General features: G+C 41.2%; 1 protein-coding gene across 3 annotated transcripts in view; it reads right to left on the bottom strand.

Annotated features, from left to right (window-relative positions):
• The window catches only part of BMS1 (BMS1 ribosome biogenesis factor), a 39859-nt gene extending 13864 nt beyond the window's left edge, over positions 1-25995 (bottom strand). The window contains exons 1-14 of one of the 3 annotated variants that reach the window (XM_048857494.2): positions 25870-25995; positions 23921-24164; positions 23323-23513; positions 20048-20127; positions 16694-16882; positions 15861-16003; positions 14061-14182; positions 13183-13379; positions 12348-12487; positions 7998-8800; positions 7220-7321; positions 5636-5790; positions 4934-5015; positions 3132-3208 (exon numbers count right to left, since the gene is read on the bottom strand). In XM_048857494.2, the coding sequence (XP_048713451.2) occupies positions 3132-3208; positions 4934-5015; positions 5636-5790; positions 7220-7321; positions 7998-8800; positions 12348-12487; positions 13183-13379; positions 14061-14182; positions 15861-16003; positions 16694-16882; positions 20048-20127; positions 23323-23513; positions 23921-24096 (2457 nt within the window). In that variant the 5' untranslated portion in view covers positions 24097-24164; positions 25870-25995. Of the gene's footprint in view, positions 1-3131; positions 3209-4933; positions 5016-5635; positions 5791-7219; positions 7322-7997; positions 8801-12347; positions 12488-13182; positions 13380-14060; positions 14183-15860; positions 16004-16693; positions 16883-20047; positions 20128-23322; positions 23514-23920; positions 24165-24899; positions 24960-25869 lie in introns of those variants that run through there. The other 2 variants (XM_048857495.2, XM_048857496.2) reach the window with 2 other exon arrangements.
• Between the last annotated feature and the right edge of the window lie 1188 nt (positions 25996-27183).

Below are 27183 nucleotides of genomic sequence, written 5' to 3'. Positions count from 1 at the left end.
TCCTACATTGACAGGAGACAGTTTTCCATCAACGTAGGCAATCCACCTAAGTGCTGGTAGCTTAATCGAGACAAGAGTTCTTGCATTGACCTTAGCTGCATCTACAACAGTGGCTAGGTCACACACACCTGGGCACCACAGGCAGGTCAATCTAAATTTCAAGGGTAGACCAGTGTCTATTTAATAATGCAAACGGTGATAAACACAGCTTTTTATCCTAAAAAGATAAACTGTTTAATAATAAATTCACCATATGGAGAAGAATGTCTTCCATAACAAGTGGAAATGTGTTTCCATGGTGTCTCATTCCTTTTGTCCTCATTAGAAAGCTTTTCAAACCAATATTAAAATAAATGGTATTTTTATTGCTATGGATTGCATTTTTAATGTATGTCAAGTTACTTAGAGCTTGGAATTGGCATAATTTACCATGCCTAAGTTAAAATAAACATATTAATAAAGAAGACTGCATAAGAGTGGCCCAGGACTTGAATAATACACAAGTATTGCCCATCAGGAGTGAGGTACTATGCCAGAGATGATGGACTGGGGGAAGTTTGGACATGAATAACGCCTAGTTCAAGATGCTATGATTAGCAATAATTTCACAAATAAGCAACAACAACAAAAAAAACAGTGTAAAAAGAAAAAAAAACCTAAAATTTGCAATATTTTGTATGTCTTCAACATTTGCCCTAAATAAATTTGGTCCCTATTACTACAGATTAGCTCATGATTCCATTGTCAACCGAATTCACATACCCATCCAGAACATTGAATGAGCCTATACTTAAACTTCTTAACTTTTTATTTCCTGGTTTTCAAAGGTCTAAGGATAGGTGCACTGATGCTCTGGAAGGGTAAAAGGCACTGCCAGTGAATCTTAATTCTCCACTAACAAAGTTTTGGAGCAGTGAATTTTCCTTGTTTTTTTTTAGCAGGTGGTGATACTGAGAGGACCATGATTGTGGGGCCGGGGAGGGCATAAGAAGGCTTCCTTGTAAACTTACTCCCACTCAGCTACCAGCTGTGCCTGTCTCCTGTCCCTTCCAGTAGGGCTGGAGAAGCCATGGGAAAAAGAGAGAAGGTGGTGACTGATGGGCTATGAAGAGCACGTCTACCAGCAGGACGCAGCAAAACAGAGTGGAGGGAGCCCCAGACTCCCCTTTAGAGGGAAGGCGCTCTGCACAACCTTCTGCAGCAGAGGTATGAAATGGTTCAGTCATCTCAGTGGGATTTCTCAAATCAATAAGAACACCTCATGAAGATGAACAAAAGCTGATATAATAGCTCTGAGCACTTTTGTCATAGACTGACCCATTCATCTTAAAGTACCTTCTCCTCTCCCTTCCCTCAAAGTCTATCTCAGTTCCTATTGTGGAATACCAGTTTCCCAGACAATTTTGCTTTGCAGGTAAGCTTTAGAAAATTTTCATTACTGCAGTCAGCTCTTTATCTGAAATCAATCCTGAGCAGATGATACCAGTTTGGGATGGATCAGAGCCATAGTTTGAGGCTCAAGTGTGTACAGGAAAAACTGTAAGTAATATTTTCATGCCATGCATTTTTTAAGGGAGCTGTATCTCAGAAACCCCTTGTTCAAACAACCTCAAATTAGAACCACACACCATGAGGCACAGTAATTTGCAAATAAGTGTGTACATTTCTGAGTATTTAGAAAAATCGCATTTTAAACAATAAGCTAGTCTCATCCTTACCCATTGTGGAGCTACTGCCTCACTATGATAGCAAGGTGCTTTTCCCAGTATCTCTCTCTATATTGCTCAACAAAGAACAACTCAGGCAGGTTTAAACAGAAGTAATAGGATGAAATTAAGCAAAGAACAAATTAGGCTGAATATCAGAAAAATACATATACAACAGTAAGATCTATGAGACAGTGGAATAGTCCCGCCAAAGAAAGGGTGGAAGCTCATGGTTTGAAGTCACCAGAGAATATACTGTCGGGAACAATCTTGTACTAGTCAGGGTTAGGTGGGCCAAATTTTTTTTTTTCTTCCCAATTTCTATGATTCCATGAAAGATCAAACACTGGGTGAAATTCATCCTCCTGGGGCTAGCACAAGGCCTCATCACCAATTAGGTGCCACATTAGCCCTCAAAAAAGGGCTGGCTTTCTGTAAAAAGGTGAATGTCACCAACACACAGGTACACTCTACATTACTATGCCTGGCAAAATGAGAAAGCCCTATTGAGGGCAAAGTTAAAAGCAACATATCACCAACATAATACAAATATTTTCCCATAATTATTACTGAAACTAAGTTTACAATTGTGCCCTTTCCCCCAAAATATATATTGCACTGAAAGCATGCAGGCCTGATCTACCCTAGAAAATTAAGTCAGCTCAACTACATCATTCGGGGTGTGAAAAAGCCACACTTCTGACTGGAGTAGTTAAGCCAACCTAACCCGCACTGCAGATAGCACTAGATCGACAAAAGAATTACCTATACTGATGGGAGAACCCCCCCATTGGTGTAGGTAGAGTCTACACTGAAACGCTGGAGTGGCACAGCTGTGCCTCTGGAGCATTTTAAGTGTGGACAAGCCCATAGACTAGGGCATGTTACACAGCAGCATTTAACACTACAGCATAAATTCACGTATATATCTTTTGTCTGAGATCCACCCTAATCTTCCATTTGTTTTCCTCTATTTTATGACAGTACTTCGGAAAGATTACATGAAAATACAAGTTATTAGCAGTCAGGATCATGTTCAACTTGTACCATGCATCACAAACTTGATTTTCAGACCCAGCAAGTGGATCAAGCCTGCCCTCTACTGTTAACTATGGTAAATTGATTTCTGCTCCCCCACAATTATGAGCTCCATGTAAAGAATAATATAGTTTATTAGATCCCCTAAAATTAAAAGCACATCTGATCCTAATGAAAATAAAAGAAAGGAAACTTTATCTATTTCATTCCAGTCCCTCAGATACCAAAATGTTCTCTTCATTACAGCAGCCTTGTTTCTACTGATTTATGAGCAACTTTCCAGTTGGGATCCTCAGCTGAAGGATGTTCGAAACAGAACAACCCACCACACAGAGAGAAACACACTAAATAAGAGCAGCTGATGAACAATCAAGCTAGAGATCATACCTCATCTCCTTCTGCTGGTGGTTTTCCTTTGTGCACAACCCCTGTTTCTAGGTCTTCAAAATCACCATACAGTTCTTCTGTAAATAGAGGAGCCAAGAAATCCACAAGTTAGCAACATTTTTGCACTGCTCTGTAACACTTCTAAGCGCTTGTATTTTGTGCATATTTATTTCTCACTAATACTTCACATTTTGATTGCTGTACAGATTTATCACATTTTCTTCCCACATTCTGTAGAAAACGAGTGGCGGCCCAGCTTTTCAGTAGCTCTTCCTTTTTCCTTTCAGTAATGGACCATCAGCAACTTTCTTCACACATCTACAGCACCTCAAAATTCAAGTGAAGTTCTAGCAAAGCCCACATGCCTCGCCTCCCTGCATCTCTCAGAGTGAAAGCCACACAGGTGGAAAGAGTGAAACAATTCTTAATTTTGACAGCACCCTCTCATTATCTCTGACTCAGCACTGCCCACTAATTTATCAGCACAGCAACCTGGGCTCCAGCTTCCGTCAGATGTGGAGGCAAAGACTGCAGGGAGAGCAAAAATCTAAAATGGATCCAGTAATTTCAGAAAGTTGAAAAATAAATGGAAGTTTGCTCTACAAAAGTTATCAATATTCAAACAGTTTGCTTTGGAGATAATATAATCATATTTGAAATTAAAAACAGTATCTCCATAAATTCGCCAACACTAAAATCCCAACTTTTCAGCAAAACTAAGAGACAAGACTTACTTACTGCAAATAGGATTTCTGTACATTTCAATCCCATCTGTACAAAAGGAACAGCTAAGCACACCTACAAAACTGAAAGCTGATTATCTATGAGGGCTTGGCTACACTTGCAAGTTAGAGCACATAAAAGCAGCCCCGAGAGCCCTAGCTCACTACCGGTCCACACTGGCAAGGCACATAGAGAGCTCTGACTTCATGGTTAGAGCTCTCCTGGAACTCCACCTCGGTAAGAGGATTAACACTTGTTGTGCCTTGGCTAAAACGCCCAGGCGCCCTGTGAACAAGGTGTTGCATTACTGAGCTCTGATCAGCCTCTGGAAACATCCCATAATCCCCTTAAATCAAGTGGCCACTCTTCTCATTGTTTTGGAATCGCTGCAGGAATGCGATATGCCCTTTGAAAGCTCTGTTTCTGACAACCAGCTGCTTATCTGCTCCGAGACAAAGCAACCATTACCTGTGGAATGCTGTTTTTGAGAGAGCGAGGGGGGGGGCGGGGGGGATGATCTGCCGCTGTCTGAATTTACAAGACAGCATGCTGATATGCTCTCCACCCCCCCCCAAACACAACACACTCCCTGTCACACTCCACCTCCCCCCCACCCCCCGTTTGAAAAGCACGTTGCAGCCAATGCACTTGTAGCTGTCAGTGTGGACAGATTGTAGCGCTTTCCCTACTGCATTCTACGAAGGCTGGTTTAACTCAAAGCGCTCTACATCTGCAAGTGTAGCCATGCCCTGAGTGGAAGCCAACCAGCCTTGAGTGGGGATTCTATTTTCTATTCTATATGATAGACAGATTCTATATTCAAAGAGCGTAAACTGTTCCCTCTCTCAAACTGCTATTTCTCTCCTATTTGTGCACAGATGGATACCAGCTACAGTAATAAAATCAGTTAATGCTTGCATAGTGCTTCAAATATGTAAAACAGGTAGAGAACTTGGCAAGGGTGTTACTAATGTAAAACATTTTTAAATACATAACAGAATTTTGGGTTAAATATTAAGTCACAGCATTTATTAGAAGTTTTTTCTCCATTACTCATATTCTAAGAGCATCAGACGTACCATCTTCCTCCAGCAGTTTTGCTGCATCTTTATCTGCTTCCCACTTTCCTGTTACAAAGCAGTCTTGAATACTGTTCATAACCTGTAAAATGAAAGTGTTACTTGGACACTTTTCATGACTACAAAGCACTTCAACAGCTGACACACCTTGTCTGTAATACTTGTTCTGGCTTAGAGAGACGGCTTGCTCTCAGTCCATTTGCTATCCACATCGCAACACAACTATCAAAACTGTCTTCCTTGCTGGCAACCTCCACAGAGAGGTGGAGGGGGAATGAATTAACCTCTTCCTACCCCCAGAAATCATCCTGCCAGAAAAAGGCAAAAGCTCATTAAAGTCAGCACATTAATGTGAGTCTGGGGTAACCATTTAGTGAATAAATAAGATGACGTCAGTCATCACAGCAATCCATCCAGCATCTTTCACTAGCATTAAGTTTACTTACTTTAATTTCCCCTTCCTATGCTAAAAAAAAAAAAACAACCAAGATCTTGTTTGTGTGTAAATGTCTCTGGTGAGGACAAAGAGGAGATGAGAATTTCTGAAGACGACACATAGGCAGAACTGTCTGTAATTCACATGGGTTAGTTTCACGTCTCCATGACATATCAGCAATTCTTTATAAGGGAAATTCAAGACGGGTGTAAGTGGATACATACTAAGAGTAAAGAGTGTAAGAGCTGTCTCTCCAAAAGCAGTACCTCATCTAAATCCCAATCCTGGGGGGTTTCCACTGGAAATTTGGAGCAGTCAAGGGCATTAGCCTTTTGTTTGGATTCTTTGTCAGGACGGCTGACGTGGAACAGCCCTCCAAGCTCTTCATCAGCATCATCCTCTTCATCGGCATCCTCAGCCACTAAATAAAATGCCATAGTTAAAAGCATCATCTGCAAATCATATGTATATATTAAATTAATCAAAAACCTCTCTTGCTCTATACATCTTTAAATGTCTGATGTAGTTTGAGGAAAGAGGAATTAAATCATAAAAGTGGTTTATGCACAAGTGTACTAGTAAGGAGACCAGCGTTCCAGCTTGTATTAAGAAAGCAGCAAAACGAATACATTGTTTGATTCCCTTACAGAGCAAGCAGCAGCAAGCGAATTATTCTATAGTGAGATCAGAACCCAAAGTCAGGTCTTTAGCTGGAGAGCAAATGAGACAGGACGGGACTGTGGGACAAATGTATTACACATGTAAAATTTCACATACTTTAACAGAAAAATCAGGTGCCTCATGGATGATTGGATTTATCTGAAAAAATCTGTTCTTTGATTAAGCCACTGTGAGGTCTTTGTTCAACACCTCATGTAGAAACTGTTTCACACAAAAGTAATAAAACAAAACAAAACAAAACCCAGCCTATTAGAAAAAGGCTGTCTATTTCTCCAAAACCAAATCCCATTTGTTTTGTACCCATCTGCAAACTGCTAACACTGGGTTTGTGAATGTATTGGTAATTTCTTAGGGCATTATCCTGCAAACCTTAGTATACAGAACTCCCAGTAACGTCAACAGGAGTTGTACATGTTGAGAGGACAGTCTCTTGCTTGGAAATGTATCAGTTTATTAATTAAACAGGGTGCATACATCATGTAAATGACAGCTTTATCTTCACTTTAAACCAACTGCCTGATTCTTGACAAATTACCATCATTATCTTAAAAAATACATTTTATAACAGACATCATAAAATTAATCTCATTCATAGTCTGAATGAACACTTCCTCACCTTTCGAAGAAGGCTTGGTTAAATTTAGACAAAATTCACTGAGAAAAAATCTCACGTGACCAGACAGATCATAAATAACCAGTTGCCAAAATAGGTGGTATGTGTATAGCATCTACTACTAGATTTTTTTTATTTTTAAAAAGATGAGCTTAAATGTTTTGGGAAAATACTATATACCAAAGGGAACTCAATACTCTTTCTATCCACCTGGGAAAATATTGCTGTATCTCAAAAAGGAAGGACCCAACAAATATATGTTTAGCAAGCCTCTGGATAAATACTAGGTCAAACTAGCATAAAATATGTTTAATTAGGAAGACAAAATTATCTTTCGGGGGGGGGTGCGGGGGGGGTTGTAGAAAAACTAAAATGTGAACTCCTGTTACCAATAAGGAGAGTTAATTCCATTATTTCCTCATGCACCCATGGAAGAGTAGACTCCAAAAGCTATGGCTAACTAATATGCCTATGATTAAAAGGCTATACAGGGATCAGAACAATAGCATCATGAGGCTGGGAGAGAAACTTACACTTATACACATGGGATTTTTACCTGTTCCATAAACAAGTTTGCGAAGGTTGGGAGCAGACTGCTGTTGTCTCAGAAAAGCTTCGGCTGCCTTTTGGGTAAGGTCTTCCTTCCACTTAAGTGCACCTGAAAGGGGAGGGAGAAGAACACTGTAAATTCCTTCCTCCACTGGCAATGCATTAGACTAAGGGACCATCTGCACTAGGGAGAAAACTTAAACAGGGAGTCAATTACAACACACTTAAAATTGGTAGATAGGATCAAGACTTTATACTGGTTACGTGACACAGATACACATGGTTGGCTCTAATTTTTCATCCTGTATTGTAACACTCTCCTGTGATTTGGTTGGTTTTGCAGTGTAGACAGTTTCTAACTTTTGAAGGAAAAAGGGGAAAAGAAAGATTAAGACCAGAGCCTGCAGACTAAACTAGACTATTTTCATCATTATAAATTCACCACTGACATCTGTTAATAAAATCACTGAAAGGTAGTTTACTTTTTCCAAATGCAATACACGAGTTTCACTTTTTTGAAAACATATCACAGTAAAGATAACAATTCTGCTGGTCTTTCGGGCCTTTGATCAGAGAACTCTATAAAAGCTAGGTATTATCAATTTTACTGTCAGGGAAATTGAGGCTTAAGCAGAGAATCAATGGCTTACAAAAGGTCTGAGATGCAGTTTCCTGCTCCAGTTACTGGACAACAGTGCTTCCCAAGAAGAAAAAGAGACTCTGCCTGCAGCAATGAACATTATGCCAAATGCACAGTAAAGGAAAATGAGAAATTTAAAATTTACCTGCTGTGTCTGCAGAAAAGTCATTTTCTTCTCCATACTCCTCTTCCTCCTTCAGTAGATTTTCAACATCATCATCATCCTCATCTTCTACAGTCTTTGATTCAGCCCATTCAACACCATCTACATTCTTCTCTGGAGCACTCTGAATCCCTTTCCTATCGGATTCTTCAACTTCTGAGTCATCATTTGATCCTTCCTCTTCCTGGGAGGATCCTTCAGCCTCAGCTTCAGATGCCTCGTCAGCTGTGCAGTTTCCAGAATCTGTAGTGGAAACCACTTTTTTACCCAAACGGTGATCTATGTTATGATTCTCTCTTCGTTCTTTATCTTCCCTGCCTAATTCACAGGGTGTGAATTTACTTATTTGTCTGCTTGAAGATTCAGAAGCGCTGTCTGAACTTTCCTTTTCGTCACTTTCTTCTTCATCTCCATGGTCTTCTACCTCTTCCTTGCTTTCATCAAGGTCAGTTTCCCCTTCTTCCCCTGAACTCATCTCAAGATCATCATCGCTATCAGCAAATGCTGGCAGTTCCACTGCAGTTTCTTCTGTAGTCTCCTCTCTTTTCAGACGCTTGGCACTCCTGAGACCTAGCTCTTGTCCTGGTACCTCTTTGTCACTTTCTCCCTCAACATCGTCACCATCACCACCTTCACTTCCATCCATCTCATCCTCAGACATTTCTTCATCTTGTCCCTTCTCTTCATCACTTGCTCCATCATCATTTTCTTCTTCAAACATTGCCTTCCGACGTACTCTCCCAGTCTTCAAATCAATTTGTTTCTCTTCTTTTGGCATCACAAATCTGCTTTCCCCATGGAGAACAAGATAAAAAAAAAATTCAGTTGGCTTTAATTAAACATTTGATGTCACAAACAAATACGGAAGAACATTTTGGTGGTGTCACTCCAACAGCAGAAGTATGGCTACATGTGCCATCAAAGCAAGTAGCAACACTGTCTGACAAAGAAATCTCTTAGTTCAAGAAGCCTCATTGTGGTAATGTCACAACTAAATTAGCAATTCTTCACTGTTGTCCACTAGTTTAGACAGAGTGCCTGCACTAAGTTGTTGGTTTTTTACTGAAGATTATGATTGCCATTCTCCCAGGACCCTCACAAAACTAAAAATGTATCACCTGTTGCTATGCCAGTGAATTATTTAAAAAAAAAAATTGAAGAAAAAATGCACTGTGTTCAGTGCTGATGGAGTCTCAAACCTTTCTAACTTGGAGAAAAGTACTGTTTTATATGGAGAAATAAATGACAAAAAAACCTATTGTTGTATGCAGTGCTGTTGTAGCCATGTCCATCCCAAGATATTAGACAGACAAGGTGGATGAGGTCAGCTTGATTGGTCTAACTTCTGTTGGTGAGAGAGAAGCTTTAAAGCTTAGGTCAGGTTTCCCATAAACACTTTACTCCCAGGGGAATTCTGCATCTAAAAATTCTGTGCACAATATTTTAAAATTCTGCATATTTTATTTGTCAAAACACTACAATACAATCATGCCAGTTTCAATTATTTGGCAATTTATTTCAAAATATCTGTCAGCAAGTATATCTGTAACAATACAGACAACAAAATAGATCCAGGAAACGTTGCGCAGCTGGGGCTCCTGCATTCAGCCCTGGAAAAAGGAAGCATTTAGGTGGAAAACAGAAATTCTGCATTGAGAAGTGGCACAAAATTCCAGCAAGCATAATACTTACTTTGGTGTAATGACGTCACTCAGGAGTGTGAAAAATACACACCCCTGAGAAATGTAGTTATACCGACCTTACGCCGCCCGCCCTGCCCCGTGCAAACAGTGATATGTCAGCAGGAGAGCTTCTCCCGCCAACATAACTACCACCTGTCACAGAGGTGGAATAACCAACAGGATTGCGCTCAGCTGTCGTCTTAGGGTGTCTTCATCAAAGTGCTACATTAGTGCAGCTGCACCGATGCAGCGTTTGTAGTGTAGACCTGCCCTTACACAGAGTTGGTCTAATTATGTCACTCAAGGGTGTGGATTATTAGTGTCACAGTTAAAGACAAGATGGAACAGATTATTTAGCATAAGTAGTTAACACATATTTCAAGGGACCATTCAAGGTGAAGAGTCCCATCAACACTCCTGCAGTTATAGGAAGAAAAGGGGAAGGATCTACCGGGGGGGGGGGGGGGGGGGAAGAGATATGGGGTAGCTGGTTATAGACTGTTGTAAGAAGCCTTGAAATCCAGTGTGTCTATTCAGTCCATGAGTGTAGGAATCTAGCAAGACACTAAAAATCTAAGCTCATCATCAGAAGCAAGCTCCCCACAGACCAGGATACAACTCGAAAAGCGGCACCAGACCCTGCCAGAACAATAGATGCAAAACCTGCAAACATATTTCCACTACTACAATGATCTACACCCCCACCACCACACTTTTCAAAATCTCTGTGCCTACACTTGCCTATCACAACATGCCATCCAGTGAATTAAATGCCCCAATAGCAACTGTGCCAGGGTGAAACCAGACAATTACTATGCTTTCAAATGAACTCATACAGGAAAATGATGCAAGACAAAAACACCTCATCACCTGTGGATGAACACTTTTCAAAGTGAACACTCTTTATCTGACCTATTGCCTAAAGGAAACTTGCACAACACTTTCAAAAGGCGAGCCTGGGAGCTTAAATTCATAACTTTGTTGGACACTAAACATCATGGACTGAAGAGACATACTGGATGTATGGCTTTTTACAATGATACACAACCCACTAGCAACTCCCTATATTGCTGCTTTCCCACCTTCCTTTCCTCCCTATCAGAAGGGAGTTCATAGGCCACTTCTTCTTGAATGGTCCATTGAAATGTGTTAACTACTTATGCTAAACAATCTATTCTACCTTGTATTTAGCTGTGACATTCTGAGCCCTGGATCTACACTCCACCCCTGAGTGACGTAGTTACACTGACTTAAGTGCTGGTGTGGACAGCGCTATGTCAGTGGGAGAGCTTCGGCATAGTGCATCTTCATAGTGCATCTTCACCAGACACAATGCAGCTGCACCGCTGTACGTGTAGACATGCCCTAAGCCAACAGGAGAAGCTCTCTCTTGTCGGCTTAGAGTGTCTTCATTAAAGCACTACACTGGCGGAGGTGCATCAGTGCCGCTGCACCAATGCAGCGTTTTAAGTGTATACCTGCCCTGAATATGTTTCCCAGACCTGAAAAAGAGCTCTGTTAAGCTTGCAAATTTGTCTCTCTCACCAACAGAAGTTGGTCAAACAACAAATATTACCTCTCCCACCTTGTCTCGAAAAACTTCATTAAAAGAAGGCATAGAGGTACACTAAAGGATCTCTTTATGAAATTATAAGAATTTTTTTTAAAAGAACAGCTTAGCTGTTTAAGCAAAAGTTAAAAAAAATAATAATTAGCTGAAGGTGGACAACATGGAACATTTCAGCCGGAACAGTTAAAAAGAGTTATAAGCAACAGAAAACAGTCTTATAATGGGAAGTGATAAGCAATCTAATTGTAGGGTGGCATTACCAACTTCTTCTATAATTAGAAATATACTCCTATTCTGAACATTACTTTGAAGTCTGCAATCCCAGAGTTGCTCAAACAAAGACCAGTGAAATTTACAACCATGATTACTTATCTTTTAGGACTAACTACACTAAACAGAGAAAGTGCAAATAAAGCTTAGATTTCTTCTCCTCTTAAGACCTGACAAAAGAAGAACCTTGTACTGATTATTCCATTCTGAAAAGTTAATACCTAATGGATAATCATAATTTACCGTGCCCAAAAACAGAAATGGCCAAAAAAAAAAAAAAACCTAGATGCATGTCTAAAGGTGATATAAAGCAAATATACCCATTCTACAATTATTTCTCCTATAAAGATCCATGCCCACATCCTGAAGCATCCTTACTCCCATGCCCACCTATTGTTTAGTTGAGGTTGAATTATGCTTTCCACGTTTAGGGGAGGACTGATACAGAAGAGTAGGAAACAGCGCTTTTTAACTCATAAAACAAGTTCAAACCCTGATAAAATCACTACTGAAAATAAGTGTGATGATCTCATCTTACTCTGTTCTAATGAAGGTTGGGAACAGAGTCATGAAGTTTAAACAGGTCTGCTTTAAGTTTTAGAGCTCCGTACTCTTGTTTCTCTTCTACAATAAACCTCTCCCAAACTCTTTCTGTGCATGTGCCATGCAAGCAAGCCACACACCTTTAATATCAGCCCACTGAAACAGCTATTAACTAAGCTACACAAGTGGCCAAAGCTGTTGCCTGTGTTATGCCTCTTCTAATCAAGTTGTTCTGACTCCCACTGCTCGGTAAAATTCAAAACTTACTCTTGGTTTTCCACATCTTCTGAACCTAATGGTTTGGAGTCCATGAAAAGAGACACTTTGCTTGAAGCCATCTTAACATCAATGGTGGAATGTGTGGAGATGAGGCTTTGGACTAGTTCATGATTTGGTCTCACTTCCTCCTGACAAACCAAAAGATTTTTTTCTGTTTAATAGATCAATTATACAAATGTTTATTGAACTATCAACAAATTTTTAAAACTGCCTAAACTGGGCAACAGGAACAGACTCAATATTAAACCATGCAAATTACAGAGATGGGCTCCTTACCAGTGTGTAAAAAACATATTGTACATTTAACAATATTTTAACTCATGCACCATAATATTTGAAATGGTCTGAGCACAAGACAGAGAAAAAGTTCAAGCCCTGCCTCGGAGACCAACTTTCTTGGATGAGATACAACCACTCTCCCTCAATTTCCCCACCTGCAAAATGAGACTAAACGCATAGGCCCTGCTCTCAGGGATGGCATGACACTTAGTTAATGCTTGGTAAGTATCTGAAGAAAAATAAGCTATGTAAGAATTTATTATTAATTACTTCCTTAGCTGTTTTCCACAGCTTCTGAGAGAGGGTAATTGGGAAAAACAAACACACACAAACTATTTTGTTTCTCAATCATTGTAGAAAGAAAGGTGGTTAATAAGATATTTAAGGATAAGGATATGTTTGCATATCATTTGGGTTGATGTTTAAAAAACAAAAAACAAACAAAAAAAAAAACGGTTTCCAAGCACCATTGCTTTGCCTCTTTAGGCAGAAGCTATATTCTACTGGAGAACAGAGAACTCAAAGAAACAGACTTTCTCCTTACCTCTTCATCTTGATGAGCATGACTTCCACCAAGGTCAATATAAACAGCATCTTTGTCATACACTACACCTCCAACTCCTGACAGTGGGGCATAAATAAGTTTATCCTTCTCATTTAAGGAACGCTTTTTCTGCTGTTCAGGAAGTGCACAGGGGTCTGGCAAGAAACTCACATCGCTCACAGCAAAGTCCCCTACACCTGGGTTGGTGAACAAGGAAGAAAAGGATTTTGACAAAGCTCTGATTTAAAAAACAAACAAACAAAAAACAACACACCTGTACAGTTCACCATAAAGAGGTCAAGGGGCTCTACTGTGGCATGCAGTGATTTAACATCAATAGTACGCTGCATAGATAAACCACATGCAACACTTTTAAGACCTACTACTAAGTCTGGAAAACATTCTACAAATTAATCAGCTAGTGGACTATAAATCACTGGCAACTTACTCCTGTAAATATACACTTATCTTCATTACTAACATCATCTCAGCCTTGTTAAAAAGAAAATAACTTAAATCACTAAGTTATCATTAATTAGTATTCATTTATTACGCTACATAATACTTTTCATTTTAAATAAGCCTAACTTACTTTTCATTATTAACACTACTTTTTTTTGCATTTCAATCATCCTAGAGAGCGTAACTACACTGATCAATTTCATTTTCTGGTTTTCCATGCTAGTACATTGTTATTGTGTTTAGATTTAGCACTGCAAGAAGATTTCTCAATTAAAAGTTTTACAAAATATTAATATTAAAATATTAACTATAGTACGGTGGTCTTTTACAGATGTAAACTATCCCTTTAACAGTAATAGCATTACAAGCTATAAATCATCAAAATAATAAGAATTTTAAGAGATTAGATACATTACCTGGCATGTGAATTTGGCTTTTGTTTTTTAGGTATGCTCCTCTTAAGTAGCCATAAAGTGACACCTTTCTGTCACACTTTGGATTGACTCGAACATCTTCTGGGTTTGTCAAGTCTTCCATTCTAGGGAATATCAGAAGAGATATTAGAAATACAGTCTCTCAACTATCATCTTCCAAAAAGAAAGTACTGAAGCAAATTATTGCACTTGCTACATTAAACTACCATTGCAGCTTTATTTTAAAAAAAAAATCACAAACATCGTATAATCTCATTTTTTGACATTTTCACTGTTTGATAATAGGAACACAATAAAGAACACTGTCATGTTCAAGTCTTTTTTTTGGTTAAAGATTCTTGTGTGTTGAATATTTTAGATGATAATTTTATTTTAAATGTATAACATTTCATCTAATACTACATCTCTGAAAGATTAAGTGTGTGTTCATTTGGGGCATTTCTCCTTTATCTGGGGGCAGAAAGTGAAAACAACTGAATCAGTTTCATTTTTGTTTATAGTCACTTTCTAGCCAATTTCACTTTTAGGCTCTCATGCACAATAAGGTTAAGCTAACACCTAAAACTGGAACTGGAAGATTTAGAGAATATTTTTTCTTCTTTTCCCCAAATGTGCTCTGTGCATTTCAGAGAACTTTGTGTATCATCTTTCTAAGTACTTCTCCACCACATCACTTAAGCACTGCCCCAGTATTTAAAAGCAAAACACAAAATGTCTGTTTCTTAACTCTTTCCCAAATTGCAAGAAAAATAATCTTATCAGTTCATAGGTATTTCCCTCCCCTCATTTATGAGTGAATAGGACTTTGAAAGAAGCAAGGCTTGGTTTTTTTAATTGATTTCTGTTAATCTCTTCCAAGAGTGAGCTAGGTCCAGCTCCTCTGAAAGTACAGTCTTCAGAAGCCACAAACTTCCCCTCCCCCTTTTTGTAGACAGATGCATTGTTCCAGTGGAACTAGCTGTTGTGTGAGATCATGGACACAGAAGGAGACACAATCTCTCAGGTGGCTAGAGCCAATCCCATGGAGAGTTTTGAAATTCAGGATAGAGACCTTGAAGTAGACTCCGTATTCAATGGAGAGCCATTCCAGTGATTAGAGATCAGAGTGATATGTTCACTATCTGCTGTTAAACTATTGGGATGCTGTGGTTTCAGAGAAGTTCAACATAATCACGCAGCAGTTTTGTTTAAATGTTTTATGGACAGTGTTCAAATAACCTGTAGCATTCTAAAGACACATTTACTGCCTCATCCTACAAGGCTGTGAACAAATCAAACTTACACTGAAGTCACCAGGCCAAGTTTACCACTGACTTAAGTGGGCTCAGCTCCACAGAAATCAGATGGCAAATTATTATAACTGTTTTTTTAATTTAGTGGGGTTGCACTCATTTATAGCAATAGAGACCATGCACCAGCTGCCACAGTAATGGATAACTCTATAAAATTCTAGCTACACATTAAATTGGTCATTTGCATGCCCAACCGTTACATAACTGTACTATTAAAATAAATTTTTTCAGAAGTGTACAGGAACAGAATTACACCATTCCCTCATACTGACATGAGCGGAGCTGCGTGGCTAAACTTACATGCACAGAATTGAAAATACACCTCTTACACCACTGATTTCCCCTCATTTATGTCAGTAATGAAAAAAGAGATTAAACTTTAATTTAGCCATTATCAACTGACTGGCTGTTACATTCTTATAAAAACAGAACTTGGGGGTGGGAGTGCAGAGGACAAACAGAGAATTGAGGAAAAAAGAAAACCACGTACCTGTCTGCTAGGACATATGGATGAGATGTCTGCCATGTAAGTGGACGGAATTTCATAACAGAGATAAAGCGTCCCAGATTATGAATTTCCTGCTTTTGGTACTCTCCGTGTACCATCCCAGAGAGATAAAACAGCTTGGCACCCTAAATCAAATTTATATTAAAAGTTTAACAAAAAAAAACAAACAAAAAAACTTACCCCAATTAAATTCCTACCTCATTAAAACTAAAGCAAGAGACTGCATTCAACAAGTTACAATTGCCTTCAATAGATTTGAGTTAACTTCTGTTAATTATCTCCCCTCCATCAAGGCAAAAAGTTATCCCCAACAATTTGGCACCAGGTGTGCAAGGCTCACAATAGCAGCAAAGACTTGCTTTTGCATCTGTTAAAGGGCAGATGTATGTTTCACAGAAATCATGTCTTTGTTCAGCAGCAGGCGCAGCACAAATACAGAAGCTACACAACATTAGCATTGTTAGACACCGCATTAAAGTCTGCAAAGCAACACCATCTGGCTTTTATGAATTTAGGATTTGATCCTGCAACCCCCTACCCACATCATTACTTGTGTGAATGACTACTGGGCTCTAGTGCTGTAACAGCTCTATTGTTTAGTGATAGAGCTCAATTACACAAGTCAATTTTCAAGAAAGAGAAAGATTGTATAATCTGAGTCTCAATGCTAAATGCTACACGAGCAGTGTCTTGTCTTTCAGTAACATTTGTGAACAAACAAATGCAGTACATTTAAATACTTGAATATTTTCCCCACCCCTAAATCAATTTCCACAGTTCAAACATTTATGAAAAATAACTGTTTGGTATTATACCTGATATACTTCTGTCCAGAATCTGTGTTTTAATCTCTTTTTGGTCTTCTTTAACTGTTTGTTGTTCTTGAAGATATCCAGGTGAGTAAGGACACCCATGATTTTGGGAAACCCATGTACTTGGCAGATGTTCAAGAATTCAAAGGTTTCCATCTCAAATCCAAAGCTGGCATCAATGAGCATAAGAACCTGAAAGTGAATGAAAACAATTTACTCTGGTGCTATTGAGATGTCCTCATCAGCATCTTCAACTAATTTAATAGTCATGCTTTTAAACAAGATCCATCTCTTCATTCAGTCTGTTGCTGGCTTTGATAAATTTTTAATCTCAAGGAGTCAGGCAGTCTCCCAAGGATTTTCACACAACCTAGTGAACCAATTGTGGCCTTTTAAATTAAAAGTTGTGTCTTAAGCCCTTCTTAGTTTAGAGAAGGCTAAGAAATCAAATCCCCTCTCCTAAATCTATATATATTTATAATTTTTCTTCACTTTGTTTCCCCCTCTCCAGAAAAATTACAGGAGGACAAAAAAAAACAAACAAAAACCACACCCCCACAGACAAGAGTCAGAACAAAAGTCTCCCCCTGGACAATCACCACCTTCCTCCTCTGCAAAAAAAGTGTTAGTCCCAGCAACGAGGGACAGATCCTTATTTAGTTAAGTAGCCTCTTACTGCTCAAACAGTAATGAGGCTCTTTGAGAAGTAAGATAATACGTAACAGACGTAAGAGTATCAGAATCTGGCCCTCCTCAGCTAACAAACTTTGTCCGCTCTTAAAACATGCAAGACTGAGCTTTTATCAATATTTGCAGGAATGTCTGATTAAATTAGTAAAGATAAAGGCCTGATTGTTTTGGGTATCTGACAAATGCAACCAAAGATTAGGTTACCTCAAGAGACTACTGCAGTAATGCCTTAAGGGGCTAGAGCATCTAAGATCATAAACAGGTCTTTGGTACAAGTGAGGTAAACAAACTTCCTTCATATGTTGCAATTACTGTAATGTGTCACAGAGATGATGATAACGGAGCAGAACATTGACATAGGATAATCGTCTCCTGTAGTCACATGAACATGAGGCAAAGCTAATTAGGTCCTCAGCAACAAGGAGCCTAAGGCCTTGTCTACACTAAAGGGAAAAGTCGATCTAAGCTACTCAATTTACGTTACGTGAATAGCGTAACTCAAATCGACGTACCTTAGATCTACTTACTATGGGGTCCACACTACGCAACGTCGATGGGAGACGCTCTCCCGTCGACTCCCCTTACTCTTCTCAATTAGGTGGGAGTACAGGAATTGAGGGGAGAGCAATCGGCAGTTGATTTAGCAGGCCCGGTAAGTGTAGACAAGCCCTAAGATGCAAATGAATTAATGGCTTATGGCTCCGTCAGTAACTAAGTCCTCCTAACCTTGTGACAATCAAACCGATATAGTGCTTCTCGGCATCATATACATTCATAACCTCAGGCATATATCATATCTATTATTAATGTTTTAAATGCATCTCATTGTCTCAAAGAACATGTATGCAGTAGAAGACTACTCAGATTAGCTGGTCAATTCAACAATTGCCAAAAATAACCTCACAATCAACTATCAGCAAAAATATATTCCATATCCACCACCTCAGCCAAAAAATCTGAGTAGACAAGTTGGCTTTGCACCCTGTCCTGAAGATCAACAGACTCAGATATGCTTGACCAAAGAGGGAGGTAAATTACAGAATTGATGCTCTCATCTGAAAACACTCTGACTGCAGCACTCAGACCTTCAAATCCAAGGTTCACCAGCTAGATGCATCAGATGAACCCAAATGATGTAGCAGTATGTTTCCCTTTCCACATTTTAGTGAACAATCTGATCATTATAGAATTTTTTCTTCTATTAGAGTTCTCTGAGGGGGTCTACAAACATGCGGACAAGGATAATCCAGTGGATATAGTGTATTTAGCCTTTCAGAAAGCTTTGACAAGTTCCCTCACCAAAGGCTCTTAAGCAAAGTAAGCAGACATGGGATAAGAGACATGGATAAGAGACTGGTTAAAAGACAGGAAACCAAGGATTACAATAAATGATCAGTTTTCAGAAGGGAGCGAGGTAAATAGTGGTGTTTCCCCAGGAGTCTGTACTCGGACCAGTGCTGTTCAACATATTCATAAATGATCTGGAAAAAGGGGTAAACATTGAGGTAGCAAAATTTGACAGTGAGGTGACGATACACAATTACTCAAGATAGGTAAATCCAAAATAGACTGCGCAGAGTTACAAAGGGATCTCACAAAACTGGGTGATTGGGCAACAAAAAGGCAGATGATATTAAATGTAGATAAATGCAAAGTAATGGACATTGAAAAACAATCTCAAGTATATATACAAAATGATGGAGTCTAAATTAGCTGTTACTACTCAAGAAAGCGATCTCAGAGTCATTGTGGATAGTTCACTCAATATTCAGCAGCAGTCAAAAAAAGCTAACAGAATGTTAGGAACCATTAGGAAAAAAATAGATAAGAGAAAATATTATAATGCCTCTATATAAATCCATGGTACACCAATATCTTGAATACTGCATACAGATCTGGTCGCTCCATCTCAAAAAAATATATATATATATATTGGAATTTTAAAATGTACAGAGATGGGCAACAAAAATTATTGGGGTATGGAACAACTTCCATATAAGGAGAGATTAAAAAGTACTTCACACAACAGAGTCAACCTGAGTAACTGTTTGCCAGGGGATGTTGAGAAGGCCAAAACTATAACGGTTCAAAAAAGAACTAGATAAGTTCACTGCAGATAGGTCCATCAATGGGATGCAACACCAGTCTCTGAGTGTCCCTAGCCTCTGTTTACCAGAAGCTGGGAGTGGATGACGGGATGGATCACTTGATGATTGCTTGTTCTGTTCATTCCCTCTAAAGCATCTGGCATTAGCCACAGTCGGAAGACAGGATACTGGGCTATATGGACCATTGGTCTGACCCACTATAGCCATTCTTATATTCTTATGTTTTAACAAACCATTTCAAATGTCAATAGGGCTGAATTGGAATTTGTTTAGCGTAAAGTTGCTGTTCCGTTCTGGTTTCTTAAAGAGATTTTTCATTAAGGTTCAGAAGTGGAATGGGCAACAGAGGGTCAGTAGACATTCAAAGGCAGTTTCCCCCTTGTTACTTCTGGTCAAGTCCCAGTGACTGCTCCAGAAAATTAGGCCTTTTAGGGACCCCTCCTGCTCCTACTGAAGTCAAAGGGAGTTTTACCAGTGACTGCAATGGGAGTAAAGATCAAGCCAATAATATGTAGATGTGATCTAGGCAAAGGTATTATTTCCACAATTGCTGACTTACCAAATCTGCAACTTTAGCCAGATCAATCATTGTGTTAATGTCGCATCCACATTCAATAATGGTCAGCCTACGCCTTTTACCTGTGAAGAAAATGCAAATTTAAGGAAAAACAAAAGTGAACCAACTAAAGATATTTTATCTTAACCTCAATAGTCTCAGCTATTTCATCAATTCTGCTACAATACTGTGTTGATATAGTTGACTTCTCTAATTAGCCATGCTTACATGTTGGAATGCTACTCAGATTTATTTATTGTGAGGATTCATACCAAGTAATGCACCTTTGATAGATAAATTTATTTCTCTATCAAAAATATCCAACAGAAGGAGATTAAACAGACAGAGACAGCAGAATTTTAAATTCCTGTTGGCTTTGTGCTGATTTATTGTGCAGCTGTTCTCCTGGATTACAGGTTGCTCTCCCATAATAGAAGGGATGGACTAGATTAGCCAACATTTTCTTCCCAGTTCAAACTTCTTACGCACCTAATGATGGGGGGCTGGGAGCACCCCCTGGCTCTTCTGGTTGGCTGATATTCCCCATTTTATAAGACCCATTTTTCAGTTGCTTGTAACTTTGCCAAACTTTAACCACTTGGGCTGAAATTTTCCATGATTATTCAACATTTACAGTGGTAAATCATGACGACAAACAGTAGCCATTGGGCCAGAGAAAGAGTGAGAACGGCTCTCTAGCCTGGTGACTAAGGAACTCACCTGGGATGCAGGAGATCCAAGTTCTAGCCCCTGTTCCAATGACTAATTATTTATAAAAAAGTAAAATAGGAGAGGTGAGGGACACCTGCCCCAGGATATCCCATAACCCAGTGGTCAGGGCACCGTCCTGCAATATAGGAGACCCAAGTTCAAACGTTCAGAAAAGTCATATCTGACCTGGCGAGAGGCAGGCACTTGTAATCTGGTTCTGACAGCTTCAGATCAGGTTGCAAAGCTCTGTTACGACAGTCTGTTACATGAGCATATACTATTTTTGCCACAGGCCTTCTGTCTCACTTGGAGCACAGGCTAGCCCTGTTCTAGGGATGGAGCAGGACTGAGTAATAGAGACAACAGTTACCTATAGTAAGACTATGTTTTCGTCACGGGTATTTTTACTAAAAAAGTCATGGACAGGTCACAGGCCATAAACAAGAATTCATGGGCCTGTGACCTGACCATGACTTTTTCTAAAAATACCCACCTTGCCTAAAACTTGGGCGGGGGGGCCCCGTGGGTGCTTGGGGGAGGGAGCAATCCAGGGATGCCAGAGGTGCTGAGGCATGTGACCTGAGACCCCCGCTGGTACTGGGGGAGAGGGGGGCTGGGCTGCGGGACATAGCCTGGGACCCCAACTGGTGTTGGGCGGGGGAGGGGGGGGGGCAGGGCCTTCCTACCCAGCTCCGCATCCCTGCAGCTCCTATGTGGCAGATGCAGGGACCAGGGCAGGAGCTCCGCTACTTCCACCACAAGTGCCGGCTACCGCAGCCAATGGGAGCTGCAGGGGCAGGGCCTGCAGGTTCAGGCAGCATGCGGCGTGGAGCCCCCACCTAGGAGCTGCAGGGGGGACATGCCAGTGGGAGCCCCCACATACACACACATACACACCCTCCGACCCCTAGCCCTGAGCCCCCTCCCACACACCCAAACTGCTGCTGCTGGCCCAGCACCAGCCACTGCAAAAGTCACAGAAAGTCATGGAATCTGTGACCTCGGTGACAGACTCACAGCCTTATCTATAGGATCCCTGTTTCATTTTTACAGAAAGCAGGTGTGTATTGACTTTTCCGGAGAATTACAAAGAAAGGATAATGTTTAAGGCAGTTGAATGCTGCCCCAGAGAACTGGGTTTTATCCCCACTTCTACCACAGAGTTCCTATGCAATGCTAATCAAGCCACTTAAACCAAACTATTCACAAGTAGTCATTAATTGTGTGTTCCTCGCTTTAGGTGGCCTGACTGGAGACCAAGGTTCCACACTTGCAAAAGTGCGGAGAACTCAGCTACAACTGAAGACAACGGGTTTAGGATTTTATAAGTTCAAAGCACAAAGTACTTCAAAAAATTAGATCACCCAAATTTCAAACTGGGCACCCAAAAATCAATAGACACTTTTGACCTTAATCTGCACCGTAGACAATACCACCTGGTTCCCCTCACCTCACAACAGTGTTGTGAAAATAACATTAATATTTGTGACGGTTCAGATACTATAGTGATGAATGCCACAGAAAAATCCATGAAGAAATTAAGGATTCTGTCTTCAGAGCAGGGTTTGAATAGCACGTAGTAAATAAGGCCTGGTACCACACATTAAATGAGAAGAAAACAAAATACTGATTAGCTAATTATTAATTGAGCACCATCCAGGCTGTGTGCTGAATGAAATGGGGTCCTGTGGAAAAATTAGTACACCTGACCCTCGCTAGAACGTGGGATTTGGGATCAATGCGTGGCACCGTATTACAGCATGGACCGCATTAAAATGAATTCCAATTAAAGTAATTAAATTTGGGATTCATGGCCGCGACCGTGTTATATGTGAATTCACGCTATATAGACACGTGTTCTAGCGAGGGTCCAGTGTATATGATCATATAATTAAAGACTGTACCATAATTAATATGCACAAAGGTTGGATAACTTTAATTATGGCATTTCCTAACTTTTGGGTGCTTGATTTTGCAGCTTTAATAATATTCTTGTAACAGTTTTTGTATGTGTAATGTATAGACGAAATGTTAAAAATTTATGATAAGGAAAGTATCTTATTTTCTTAAGGCACAAGAAAGCCACGCATCTGCTCGGAAATATTTACATACTACAGTTACAAACAACGTTTAAAATTACTGTAATTGAAAAACTGGAGGAAAATATTTGCTTACTTGGTGCATTTGATATCACTTTGTGAATAGTTTGACAATCTCACCTTTGCTTGTGTTTTTCCAAACAACAACAGGGAGAGACAAATTTTTAAAAAGAAATTGGAAAGTGTGATTATAAAACTACAAAAATGGGTAAGAGGACTAGTGCCTTAAACGACTTTTAACTCATTTTTTTAAAAGATATTTTCAAATTGACAGTTTCCTTAGATTACTGTATCAATGTACACTGCCTGCAATACTTTAAATATGTGAGGTCACAACAAAATGTATTGTGTGAGAGAAAGCATGCACATGTGCTAAGATCAAGTCACCCTTCTGTTTATCACTATTTATCCATATCCTACATATTGTGTTTCAAACAACAATTTGTTCCTTATATATTTTGTTCTCACCTGATACGATCGTTACAGGACCTCGTATTTCAATCAATTTTTGCCTCGTAAAGTTCCTAATTAGACATTTTATTAAAGTGCTCTTCCCAACTTTTGGAGGGCCAACGACAACCACCACCACAGGAGGAGGCTCTAAGGGAGTTCGGTCAACTACCGGAATGTGATGTTTTTTCGTCTTCAAATCCTGAGTCCTATTTATGAAGAAATTCATAAAAAAGTTTAATGAGAAGTTACAAAAAAGCAAGAACACTTGTTTTAAGGTGCTAAGTGTTTCAAAGACTCATTCACTTAGGTGTAATCATTAAGGACTCAGCTACTCACATAGAGATGCACAACTCCATCAACTAAGGAGCTAACCAGATTTTCCCATAACGCAGACAAACACACTAGTACTGCATGATAGACTCAGTTAGGCCCACACTACTGCCCCATTTATAACAGAGAATAAATATATTGCTGTGTGGATATAGTAAACCGTGTTAGTTGTATAAGCATGTCAGAGACTGATTCACAAAACACAGTTCTCTCAGCACCTAAAAATGAGTTTACTGGGGAAAACAAAACAATCAAGCCCATCATGCTCTAAAAGACTCCACACCTGTGGAAGGTTCTGGCCATCCGCACAGCAGACTGGACCGCAAAGGCCTTTGGGTTTCTCTTCCGAGCATCCTCATCATCTCCAAGTCCTAGATCATTCAGATGACGTTTCCTTTTTTTGTCAGCCTTTGGCCCACTGTGCTTCTTACGGTGCTTCTTCCTGTCCTTTTCCTCCATCTCTTTTCTCAGGGATCACCTGTCACCAGTGTCAAATGGATTGCTTTTGCCAATGATACAGAGCATAGCTGGCATATGGGGAAAAACACACACACTTATTATGCAACATACACACAAAAGAGAAGCAGGATTATTTAAATACCTATTTTTCACCAAAGACATAAAAGGCTGAATTTTCCTCTAGGAGGGTCATGCCTATCTAAAAGAAAATAAACTCAAGCGAGTTCTGACAAATGAAGTTGCCACTTGAATATTTCTTTGATGATTGTGGAAGAGGGCCTTGTTCATGAAAGGCTCATCATCTCCACTGAGATCTATGGGTGAGGATGGTATAAATTGCTTTGGGGGTCAGTGGGGTTGCCCAGCATCCATTTATCGTTGGATGGACTGAAAGAGTTTTATTTAGAAGTGACTCAAGATTCATTAAGTAGGTTTGAGGGAGGAGGGGAGGTAGGGTCCTACACTAATTGAGGGCAGAATTCAATAAATGGGAGACCAGGCAGGAAGTGGTGAGATTCATGGCATGGGGCACTGGCAGGCAAAGTTTAGTCGAGGAAGTAGGCTTAGTTCTTGGACTACGTGACATGGGATAAATGTTTCAGATCTTCCAGACGTGGTTCAAGGGACAAAGTATTTTCAGCAGGAAGACTTCAGCTATGGAACTCTTATCATTAAACTGACACTAACCCTAACAGTGTTCAGGTCTAAATGCAAGCCCTACATTGTCAATAAGACATCCCCTGAGAAAAAGCATCCTAAGACAACTGAGGAACAGAAAGCAAATGATCAAAACACACACATACACAAAGCTAGAAGAACTGTCCATTAAGACCAGTGCTTAACTACCATGAAAATACATGCCGCTGGAAAAAAAAAATCCACAGACAGATTTTATTAGATAACCAGACTCCTAGTCCGGTATTTTAACCACAAGATCATCAATGCCCTATAATCAGCATGAACTGTGAAGTGTATCAGGAATTAAGATTTCTTTAAGCAGCTTCAACTCCCTGGATAACATAAAAAGTTTGCAACCACTGGGCTCCATTAACACTAGTTAATTAAACAGCAGTAGTCGCACTCTCTCATTCCAGATATCTAACAAATGTTTAACTTTATTTCTACTTGCCCATATGTTGCAAAATACAGCTGCAAATCTTACACTTAGTATTGTGATAGTCACTGATAAAACGCATGTTTAACATTTAGGCCCCAATTCCACAACGGGATCTGCAGGGGCCCGAGTCTACTGGGGTGGCCTCCGACACAAGCCCTGTGCCTCTCTGCCAGGGGGGAGTCCCAACAGAGCCCCACGTGGGCACAAAGTTTCACGGAGCTCGCCGCAGGAGCGGGGCTGCCTGGGAGACCAGACCACCCCCGCAGAAACCGGCGCGGCGGCTGTAAGAGAGCCCCAGTGGCTCCGCCCCGGGCAGGGGAGCTTGGCGAAGGATGGGGTCGGACCTGCCAGGGCGGACAGCGGAGGAGCTGGCGCCTGAGGCTCACGACAGCGGCCCCGCTCGCAGCGCCCTGGGGGTATCGCCACGCGACCAAGAGCTCACTCCGCCGCTCCCCCGCACAGTCTGAGGCAGGCTTCTCCACGCATAGGAAAAAATGGGCGGGGGGAGGGGGAATGTGGGGTTGGGGGCAGCCCAAAATCCCCGCCCACGGGGAGGCCCATGTCCTCAGCCTCCCCGCCCCCACAGCCGGCCGGGAGAGGTGAGCCACTGATTGCCCTGGGAGCAGGATCCGGCCTCGGACACCCCAGCGACCCACCCGCCGGAGAAGGGAGACTCACAGCCCGGCCTTCCCCCCGCGCGCAGATCCCGCCGCTCCGCTGCCTCCAGCAACGCCGCATGGGCGTCGCGGCCGGAAGTGCGTCCCACCCAACTGCTCCCGCCCGGAAACAGCGGCTGGCCGGGCGGGGGGCGGGTATTGCTGGGACACCAGGCCGGGCGCGGAGGGTGGCGCCCCCTGGCAGAGCTAGGCGAGGAGCTGAGCCGGTCCCCTCCTTACTGGCCGCGGGGGGGGTTGCCATTGTCTGCGCTGGGAGCACCTATTGGATTACCCGGGAGGCGAGCGGGAGCCCAGCAGCCTCCCCCCCAAACCCGCTTGGGACCCAGGACCCTTGCCCCGGGACAGCGCCCCTGGACAGCAGCGCCCCGGTGCTGGGTGTTTCCCCATCGGCTCCCTGGCTCCGCCTCCGGCAGCCGGGCCGCCGGCTGGTCACGCCGGGACCCGCCGCCGGCCCGTCCCCGCCGGGGGGTCCGTCAGCGCCGCCCGCAGCCACAGCGAGGACGTTTGGGCTGCGGGCCCTGATCCCCCCTCCCGACAGTGACGGCGGGTCTGCCTCGTCCTGCCGACAGTCTGCCTCCTCGGCTCCCTCGCCGCTGTGTGCGAGGCTCCCACACACCAGAGGTGAAACCGCCTCGGCTGGGGAGCTGAGCGCGCCCAAAGTTAACACACCGGCGAAATACGGACTTGGTGGTGGGGTTTTCTAGTTTCTTTCCTTTTTAGCACCCCTGCCTGTTGTAACAGGGCTAACATTGTAACAACACGGTCGCTGGAAATTTTCAGACGAATCGTGACTTGTAAGTGGACTCGTAAAAAGGGCACGTGGCACATCTTGTTCATGTTATGCTCTGAGATTCAACAGTTAAGGCACATAATTATGCACCTGCTTAACTTTATGCAATGTGAATGGTCCCACTGAGATAATCAGGGCTATTGACGGGGCTGGGGGAGAGGGAAGGGTAAGCAGGTGTTTAAGCCTTCAGGAATGAGACTTAAATTAAGGGACCTGTAAACAAAATGTATTTTCATTTAAACATGGGCTGAAGATTCCCTGAGGGAATGTTTATTACTTTCACAGTAGCCTTTAAAAATAATACACACCAGGCAGAAAAGTGATTCTGTAAAAATGGTATGATTTTCCATATTTATTCTCTCAGTAAATCTGTATCAGAGTTCCTTGCCAAAAGTCAAAAGATTTTTTTCTAGCTAAAAGTCCTGCAAACTCAGCTTCAGATTTGGTGATAAAGCTGTCATTTTGGTGTCGGTGTGAAGGTTGTGCAATTAGTTTAGTTGACA

This window comes from Caretta caretta, chromosome 7, assembly GCF_965140235.1.
Source record: "Caretta caretta isolate rCarCar2 chromosome 7, rCarCar1.hap1, whole genome shotgun sequence".
Classification (NCBI taxonomy): Eukaryota; Metazoa; Chordata; order Testudines; family Cheloniidae; genus Caretta; species Caretta caretta.
Note: the sequence above shows the minus strand (reverse complement) of the source record. Positions and strands in the feature narration are given on the sequence as shown.